Source organism: Hippocampus comes, unplaced genomic scaffold (genome assembly GCF_001891065.2).
Source record: "Hippocampus comes isolate QL1 unplaced genomic scaffold, H_comes_QL1_v1.1 scaffold111, whole genome shotgun sequence".
NCBI lineage: Eukaryota > Metazoa > Chordata > Actinopteri > Syngnathiformes > Syngnathidae > Hippocampus > Hippocampus comes.
This window is the reverse complement of record NW_017805698.1, coordinates 3,685,129-3,695,245: the sequence shown is the minus strand read 5'-3', so window position 1 is coordinate 3,695,245 and position 10,117 is coordinate 3,685,129. Positions and strand designations below refer to the sequence as shown.

Genomic DNA, 10,117 nt, shown 5'->3' with positions numbered 1-10,117 from the left:
TTTTTTTTTATTGATGTGTGTGTGTGTGTGTGTGTGTGTGTGTGTGTGTGTGTGTGTGTGTGTGTGTGTGTGTGTTTTGGGGGGGGGTTGGGGGTCATGGGTCGGGGGCGCTCAAGGAATGGTTCGCCGGGCGTAATTCTAGCCAGGACCGCCTCTGACAGAGTCATGTCTACCTTGGAGTTTCCAGTGTTTCACAAATGATAGATATGATTGCATGCTGCTATTTAGGCTTCCCTGCAACCATTAGCCATTGTTAAGGTAACGTGTGCCTCTTCTTCCATTCAGATCTATAAACGACTATTACCTTAACAATCTTTCATTTGCATTTGGTCGATAACTACAGCGGATGACTCTGGATAACCTTACCTTGTCTCCAAAAGGAAAGGAGTGGCGTGCCATTTGGCTTTAAGACTTGCAATGACACCTTTGGATGCAGATGCCGTGTGTTGCATGATCATAAGTAGCAGCGGGGAAAGCAGGATAATATTCCTCATCTTCATTGTATTAACATAAAGTTGTATGAACCTGCACAGAGAGCAAGCGGTATAGTCCAGCACGCCTTTCACGTGTCGGTCGGTCGGTCTGTCGGTCAGTCAGTCTTGTGCCACGTAGTTACTGAAGTTACAGCCTCAACTCAGTTGCATGTCAAACACATGTAGTCATTTTAGCAAAAGAGCCGAAAGAAATCGCAACTGCTCACCGAGAGAACCAGCCGAAATAGAGTCATAGCACCTAACCAGACAACTCATATTACGTCCAAGTTCACAAACTTTAATCTTTGAACAAGTGAAATTACGACAATAAGATGTCTGGAGTGGTTGGACTTGCTATCTACAAACTTGTTGCGGTAAAGTTGGACGTTCGAACCATTATCTTACTCGTAGCTGTAATCTGTCCCTCACCATGTTATTGATCCTGACCGCTACCGCACGAATACAATTACAATGACTTCCGCGGTCTATTTTTGGGCATCTATTAGTAACCATGAACGGATGCTTGCGACCGACACAACTGGCGAGAAGGAGTTTGCCGGTTTGAGTCTGTTTAAATACTTTTAATAAAACTTAATGGTACATGATATGGAGTATTTTGTGTTCTTCTTTCATTGTACGATGTTGCATCCAGTGCAATAATGGCAATAAAGAATAAAGTACGTGTCTTTTCAACCCGTTGGTAGACGAATTAACACAGGCACAGCGATGGACAACTAAGGGGCTTTGGAGTGCGACTCAAACATTTTCCCACCAAAAGCCTGCAAAACCACTGGTAAATTGTTGTTCATTCATCCGTGTGAGGCTTGTTAAATGTGTTTGTTTGTACGATAGTAGATAAAATTGTGGTGAGCTCATTTGTCCTTTGGCAACAAACTAAATTAAATACAAATGAACAAATCAACCCCATGTCATACACAAAAAGACCGACACTTGATAAACACTCAGCCAGCAACTTAATTGAGCAATCAAGCAAGTGTCGTTTATCTAAAGGGCATTTAGCAAATGCCATTGGTCTTTATATCCCCGAAAAAATAAGCACACATTTAAAGCGAGCTTCTTTCATTTAAAAAAAACGTAAGTAAAATTATGCGCATGCGAATTGGTCCTATGTGAACCAATTAAAGACATACATTTTCATGAATTTATAAAAACCCACCTGGACGCCGGGACAGTGTTTAAAAAAGTGCAAAAGAGGACCTTTGGTCACTCTAACGTCAACCATGCTTACTTGACACCATATACTACTTTTCTCTTAGCTATTTAATATAGGTTTAAGGGCCCAAAAAAAGTAAACTTTCTTTTTAAATGTAAGACTCGTATTTTATTGCATTCAAAATTAAAATGGACATATTTATCGATGTATTCATTTATCTATTTATTTAATTAATAAAAGCTGCATAAACAGTATACTCAGATTTAATTGGAACGGTGGGGAACTTTATTTGGCACTGTGGGGATCTAACAAGTTGTTAATTTATGTACTGTAGTTTTCATTGTTGGGTAATTGCACTGCATCATAATGGCTGGTGTTTCTGAACAAGTTGCTACGCTCATGTATATAAACCAGCCAAAACAGACCACAATCCGTGTCAGTGAAAAACAACCATTTGTGAAGGCAGAATGAATTTGCGCAGCTCTTGTACCGGAGCTCATTTGATGGTGCAGATGTATTAATGACTGCAAGTAATGACGCTTCACATTTCCATCTGAATGATAGTTAAAGTCTTTGCCCAGCAAGTCATTTTGAAATCTCGCAAGTGCCATGTGGCCTGTAGCCTGACTCATTAAAATATCCGACTACAACCATTTTCAAAATGTAAAGATACAGGAATGTAACGCTCACCTTTTCTAGTTTCAGCAACCCCCTTGGATGGATGGATGAACGGATGGATGGATGGATGGATGGATGGATGGATGGATGGATGGAGTAGATACGATGCCTGTGCATCATGATGACACATTAGATACGATGGAGTCAATACAATATAATCGATATATGATACTATATGTACAATACATTAGATAGATAGATAGATAGATAGATAGATAGATAGATAGATAGATTTGGTCACTTTTTATGACTTTTTATATTGAGCCTATTTTAGAATGACTGTGCTTGATTGTGCATGATGTCTCCACGCACCCTGCAAACGCAATATAGGGACGGTTAGAATGTAAAAAACGAGATAATGGGACGTTGGGAATGGGACTTGGAGCGCTTACGTGTACGCGCATGTACACACACGCGCGCACACACAATAGGGCGATTAGTGGCTCCCGGTGCAGCCAGTCAGAGAGCCTCAGCAGCCGGAGGAAGCTGAGGGGATGCTGCCGGTGGTGGGTGGGTGGAGGGTGGCGGTATCGGTGGCGAGGGTGGGGGTGCGGGGGGGCTACGCAACAATCCCAGTCTTTGGACATCCTCTCTCTCTCGAGAGAGAGAGAGAGAGAACACACGCGTGTTGCGGGCCGGAATCAGCGGGACAAACCATGCAAAGCATTTCTTTTTAGAACTTTGCACCTGACATGCAGCTTAACTTTGAAGCTCACGCACAGCGCGCTGTTTTCGAGCGGTAATCGACGTCTGATTGGCAACATGTGGCACCCGAAAAATTAGGCACCTCTCACGGAGCGCCGAGTCCCCAATTCTTATTCCCCCACCCCAGTGATGGAATGAAGGCGAAGCCAATCATGGATGATAAGTCCGGGAAGCTCATCCTGGTTCCTATCCTGGCTGTGCTTTTTGTCACGATAGGCTACCAGTACATCTGTCCCGCCGGCAGCCATTCGTGTCCGCTGCAAAACGGAGAGGCACCGCGGGGAGTGAGCTTGCTCTCCGCCGGGTACCAGGACGGGGATGATTTCGTGGACCAAGACCTGGAGGACGACAATCCCGCCAAGCTGCCGTCCCAGTTCAACTTCACGCAGCGAGACCTGGACCGACGCGTGGAGTTCAACATGAAAGGGGACGACGTCATCGTGTTCCTGCATATCCAGAAGACCGGCGGCACCACGTTCGGCCGGCACCTGGTGAGGAATATCCGCCTGGAGCAGCCGTGTGACTGCAAAGCCGGCCAGAAGAAGTGCACCTGCCACCGGCCGGGCAAGGACGAGTCGTGGCTCTTCTCCCGCTTCTCGACGGGATGGAGCTGCGGGCTGCACGCCGACTGGACCGAGTTGACCAACTGCGTGCCTGTCATCATGGATAAAAAGGAGGTCCAGAGGAATAAAAGGTAAACACAAACTACAAAACCACACGCGCGCCTGCACGTAACTTCTAAAATGTCTTTAAAAGAGCAGCTCAACATAACCCCCCCCCCGCCCAAACTTTTCCACATTGTTTACAAATTACTTTATTTCTTTATTTATTTCTACTTTAAGTCAATATATTGTCATTTTTATTATCTATCACAGTGGTAGGCAATGTATGGCCCGCGAATCAGGTCCTGCCATTCGTTAATCAGCCGGCCCATGCACCAAGCATTTACAATGGGGTCTCAAACTCAGGTCCTGGAGGGCCGCTGTCCTGCATGTTTTCCAAGTCTCCCTGTTGCAACGCACCTGATTCAAATGAACAGGTTCAATGTCAGGCTTCCGCAGAGCTTGCTGATGATCTGATCAAGTTTCGTAAAAAATGCACTTTTTCATTGTAAAATACAAACGTACGTGTAAATATACATTGTTCATCTTGTCACATAATTGGTTAAAGCTAATTCAATTTATTGGCAGAAAACATGTCATGTTAAGTTCACTGATGGCTAAACTAAGTGCGAATGTGCGTGAATAGTCGTTTGCGTTTGCCTGCTGACCATGCAGATAAGCGTTAAAGAAAATGCTTGGATAAATGATAACATTTTAAACACATGCACATTTTAACTTGGTTTTTATGAATGACCCAGCCCATCCACCCACTATAACAATCAAATGTGTACCTCAAGCACAAAAGCCAGGGGTGGACAACTCCTGATACAGGATAAAATTTTCCTTTGTGGAAAACTTTCACGCAAGACGCTGATTGTCCAAAAACAACAAATCACCCTGCAATTAGGGATTTTTTGTTTTGGGAGTATGAATACCTGCAACCTGAGAGAAAAACCAGCCTCTCACACTCAGCATGCAAACTATAAATAGACAAAAGGTTCTGGTCCTTGTGTTGCTCATCAGTCCCACACAATGAGGCTCTGTCTATTGCTGTGCCGCTAATGTTATTCCATTGCTGCTGCAGTCAGGCCCATTAACCAACTGTATACGGGATCCCTTCTCAGTGATGTTATTTGCTAAGATGTGTTTAAGCACCCCCTGTGTTTACTTTAATGGCCAATAGATCACCGCTCTCGACTTGCACAATTGTTTTGAGAGACTCTACATCCCAAACACACACAGACTCACTGAACTGTGATGTTTAAAAAAAAAAAAGTGTCCCTCTAATACAGACATCTCTCCTAGCCTGGTATGAGGTGAAATGTGTCACAGTTTCTTTTTTATTTTTATTTTTTAATGTACTTCCTCTATTTTCTTCTATAAATGGCCTTCGGAGTTACTTTACTCAACTGCAGAGTAGCCTGAATTTATTAAAGGAAAGATGTGTATTTATTTCCATGTACTGATACATTTTAAAAGAACATTTAAAAACATTTTTTGAAAAATAATCCTATTTGTGTTCAATATGACATCCTGGATGTTTATTCTATGACACAATATCAAAGCGGCAAACAGGAGTGACTTGGCCCTAGTGGCTGATTCAAAACCTTCCATGACCCACTTCCTGTTCGGTTTCTGGTATGGATCCTTGAGACTTTTTTGAGGCGAGGCGTTTGATTGTTGATGAAACATAGCTTCAAGTAGAGCCGAGGTCACTGTATTCTAGGTCTTGATCAGGAATAACCTAATGGACACATTTGATTTGTGAATTAGCATACTTGATCGTGGTTGGAACGTTTGCCTCACGGGTCTGAGGGTTTGAATTCAAAACCCGTCATTGTCCTTCCTCTGTTGAGTTTGCATGCTCTCCCTGTGCTTCCTCAAACATTCCAAAAACATAGATGTTGGGTCCATTGATGACTCAGAGCAAGTTTTTTTCACCAAGTACCACTTGGCTCTCCAAATATCACCATGATGGCCAACAATAAAATACAGTCTCATAGCAGGCCTAAGTGTTCAGCAAAAGAAGGCAGAGGTTTTATTTATTGAATATTTTTGTTATCCACTGTAACATGGCACAATTTGATCATTGTACCTGAATATATATTAAAAAAAAAAAAAGTTAAATGGCGATTTTAATGAAACTGATGTTAATGAAAATTAAAACAAACAGTTCGAAAAGCCTAACTGCAAATGTTTTGTCGGTAAAAGGTAAATTCATCTGAACCACAATGGCAGTACAACAAATGCACGTGGCTGGATTTTAAAAAAAAGTTAGGCCACTGTAAGAGTCTGCACGGTTTGAACATTTAAATTAGAGATTTTTTTTTTTTTGCGATCCACAAGAGAGAGCCCTCGGAGTGCTAATGGTATTCGTACCATACTTGGCAAATCACGGCTCTAAATTGTTCCTAAGTGTGAATCGGAGTAAGTACGATGAGACCATGCAAAAGCCACCACGCAAGGACGCCCAACCCGAGATTCAAACCCAGAACCTCAGAACTCTGAGGCAGACATGCTAACACCACTAGCACAACGAGCTTCTCCGAATTTTTACTTGATGATTCCATCATCCAAAATTAATAGTCTATGCCTTTAATTGTATTAACCATCAAGGATGGTTGGAAAAAGATAGGTTGGCAATTTTTACTCTGCGGTGGTGTAAACGACACATGTACTGCTTCTATAAAGATTCATGAGCCCCCCAATTTTTTTTTCTTCTCTCAACAGAACTGCCGTATGCTTTATTCAGTGGATCTGCAAGTCTTTAAAAAGCACTGCACATTAGGCTAGTCATAAAACGACGCATTAAAGCTGCATCAGTCAGAGTTATCTCCTCAAAACGTAGCTACATGTGCGCATATCAGATTAGAAAAGGGGCGGGGGGGGGGGGGCGAAGAAAGCACTGCCGGAAATCTTTGAAAGGCAGCAAGAAGTTCCCATCTCTTGTTTTGAAAGCTACAATTGCACGCTGATGTATTAAAAAAAAGAAAAGAAAACAGGCGCGCATGATTTATTTCTGCTGCGCCAAGTGTGTTTCCTCCACTCAGAGAAGTGCTCAGTGGATGCGACAGCCCTTCATTTCACAGCTGCAGCATCCACTCTGAGCTCACAGTCCTCCCGGAACCGTGTACTTAAATCCCGCGGCGTCCATTCTGAGGCCATTCTGCCTCCTCTTCCTCATCTGGGACATATTTTGAGATGAGTAATAGCTTTATGCACATATTACCTTGGTACATCAGCATATTCCGCTGTAATGCCTTAATTAAAGATTCGTCAATTACAGCACGTCTTCAGTTAGTTGTGAGTTTTTATTTACTTAACTGCAGAAAGTGCAAGGTCGCTATTTGAGGGTCAAGTCTTTGTGTAAGCTTTACAGATGCTATCGGCGCGTGGTACGAATATGTGGTGACACACAGGGTGGTATCAGGCATAGTTAAGGTCACAACAGACCAATTAAGCTTATTTTTTCCAGTCTGGACAAAAAGATTTGTTTTTCCATTCTTTATGAAAACTGACACATAGAGTAAATCGAGTCAAGGGCAAGGCTAAATATTCCAGACCTTTTGTTTCAACTCGTACTCCCGTCTGCAACCGTTAAATTCAGATTGTATGCCATATTTTGCCTCTCATAGTGACCGAGGGTCTCAGTGTAGGTGCTCACCTCAACGCCTGATGGAAGATGGAGATGGAAGTGAGTTGAAGGTTGAGGTTGGGTGCAAAAGGCGCATGATAGTGGACTCACCTTCACCATACTGTATTGGCCTTTACAGCCCGGGCACGGCCGAGCTGGCCGCCCTGCCCAGGAAAGGTCGGCCGTGTCACAAATGATCAGTGTGTATGTCCTGCGGTGTGGCTCCTCTGGAGTATGCTGTTTGTCAGCGGGGAATTTCCACACATAAAACAAATAAATTGTATTAAAAGTCAATCAAAAACAATCACACCTGAATAAAAAAAAAAAAGAGCATAAGGAATTTTAAGTATAATATTTTGTCCATAATTCAATCGATCAATAACTTGTGTCGATGTGCGGCCAGCATCGATATCCAGTGCCTGGCGATGTCACGAGATCACGGGACAGACACATCGATGAAGTAGATGTTTCATAGCACCCCGAATATATATGCACATGTGCTTTTCATTTCAACAGCATTGTCACCGCAATTTATGCAGATGACTCAAGTCTTTAAAAATCAGATATAAAATGGTCATTAGACACTTTCTTGCCGCTGATGTATAATGAATGCTTACAAGAACAAAGCCACAGCCTGAATACAACACATTACAACAGTGCAATATTAATAGTAATTACTGAATGCCTTCCACAGTTTCTGTAATTCCCCACTATATTTAAGTTCCTCCTTTCTGCAATCCTTTGTTGAAAAGATCCATCACTTTAATGTCTTACAAGGTTGCTACTGAAGTAAAGGACTGTTGTTACTTACATGCCTCAGCAGTGATGTGCCCTAATACTTTGCTAAATAACATCTCCCCTAATATTTTATTCATAATAATTGATGCGGAGAGGAGCTCCATTTACTGTATAGTAGTTTCAATTTACAACTCAGATTGTTAAATCATGCATGTCTGTTCGCCAGACCTAACCCGTGTCGTTCATCACTGTTGGCCTCGTTCCTCCCCTCACAGTGTTGAATGGAGCTAAGCATTATTATTAAATCAGTTTTAGTGCGTTTAGCACAGTTCAATGGAAATCCTGTGGTTGAACACCTTCTGTCCTGTTATGCTGGACAACCTACTGTACGATTTATTAAAAAAATATATTTGCAAAATTTTGTGACTAGAAGGCATCTACCCTGAAAATGTGAATATATTAATAGTCTTTTTATGTATTGAAAACAATTCTTTAAAATCTGAATGACTAAACAGAAATTGATACATATACAGTAGTCTGTACACACAAGAGGCTGAAAGAAGGAAGTGGAAAATGTTGAAAGTCCATTTTATACTTTTGTATTGATGATGCTCTCATTACAATGATGGGATTTTGGGTTTATTACGTGTGGATGCGCCTTCACAGAGCTTGTTGTTCAGGGGACCGGAGATTGCTTTTGTGTGTATGTGTGTCATTAATTCAAGTCCTCATTGCTGGCAGATCTGAGCAGTAATCCAGTCCTGTTGTTAATTAAGTGCTACCTTTATTAAGAAGGCAGCAGCAGAACTGTGTGTCAACTACTTTTCCACTGTCATGACACACAATTGGCCTCCGGGGAAAGTGTTTACCGTTAGATAAGAAAAAAATTCAGTGAGTAATCAGAATCAGAATCATCTTTATTGGCCAAGTATGTAGAACACAGAAGGAATTTGTCTCCGGTACAACACGCTGCACTAGTATCATCATAAACAAGGACATGACAAATAAGTATGAAAGGACATTCCGTAATTTAAGTGAACCGTGATGCGGTGGTACCACCCAGTGACAACTGTGAGACAATGTGAAAAGTATCAAGCAGAGATAAAGTGATCAGTGGTTGAATAAAATGCTATAACAGTTGTACAGTTGGTGCAGAAAATCATTGCACCATTTTAAAGTGACCAGTAGCAGTATTTGTAGTACAACAAGTGTGCAATTATGCAGATGTCCTTGAGCGCTTAAAGTGTCTGGTGCTGTGGAATATAGATCAGCGACAGTGGTTCAAGTGAGTACAGAGCTGGAGCTACAATAACTATAACGGGATGCTGTTCCACAGGGTTGTGCAAAATTGCAAAGAGCCACTTTACAGGTAGATTTGAGTTACTGTGTTGAGAGTTAATGGCTAGAGGGAAGAAGCTGTTTAAGTGTCTGCTGGATTTGGTGCACATGGATCGGTAGCGGCTGCCTGAGGGGAGTAGCTGGAAAAGGTGGTGGACAGGGTGCGGGGGGTCTAGTAGGATTTTCCGTGCCCTTGTCTTGGTTCTTGCAGTGTGCAAGTCCTCAAGAGTGGGTAGGGCGATGCCAATGATTTTTTCCGCCGTCCTAACTGTCCGTTGAAGTCGGATTTTGTCCTTTTTTTGTGGCGGCCCCCAACCAAACCGTGATGGAAGAACACAGGATTGATTCGATGACTGCCATGTTGAACTGTTGTAGCACCTCCTGTGGCAGGCCATACTTCCTCAGCCTCCTTAGGAAGTACATCCTCTGCTGGGCCCTTTTCAGGATGGAGTTGGTGTTGACCTCCCACTTCATGTCCTGGTAGATTCTGATTCTGATAAGAAAAAAAAATCTGTGAGTAATGGATAACTTTCCCACAATGTGAAAAAAAAAAAACATTATTTGACTTTGTTTTTATGATTTTCAAAAAAATCTCGGTGCAGTGGCAAAAAATTGCCTTTAAAGGATAACTATTATGCATGTTTTTGGCTCAGCTTCAGAAAACAGGCAAGCTGTGATTGGTCATTACCTGAACCCTGAGCAACTGTGATGTCATTCTCAGTTGACAGAAAGGGACAAAATGGCCGCGCCGTGAGATGGCTAAAAACGGGTGGCT

At 42.4% G+C, this 10,117-nt stretch overlaps 2 protein-coding genes across 3 annotated transcripts in view; one reads left to right on the top strand and one right to left on the bottom strand.

Moving 5' to 3' along the window:
• uggt2 (UDP-glucose glycoprotein glucosyltransferase 2) overlaps positions 1-978 on the bottom strand; it is a 38,890-nt gene extending 37,912 nt beyond the window's left edge. The window contains exon 1 of one of the 2 annotated variants that reach the window (XM_019882506.1): positions 367-978. In XM_019882506.1, the coding sequence (XP_019738065.1) occupies positions 367-500 (134 nt within the window). In that variant the 5' untranslated portion in view covers positions 501-978. The remainder of the gene's footprint in view (positions 1-366) is intronic. The other variant, XM_019882505.1, reaches the window with a different exon arrangement.
• Positions 979-2,614: 1,636 nt separating this feature from the next.
• The window catches only part of hs6st3b (heparan sulfate 6-O-sulfotransferase 3b), a 54,563-nt gene continuing 47,060 nt past the window's right edge, over positions 2,615-10,117 (top strand). Inside the window, exon 1 of the mRNA XM_019882270.1 lies at positions 2,615-3,724. Coding sequence (XP_019737829.1) covers positions 3,165-3,724 — 560 coding nt within the window. The 5' untranslated portion in view covers positions 2,615-3,164. The remainder of the gene's footprint in view (positions 3,725-10,117) is intronic.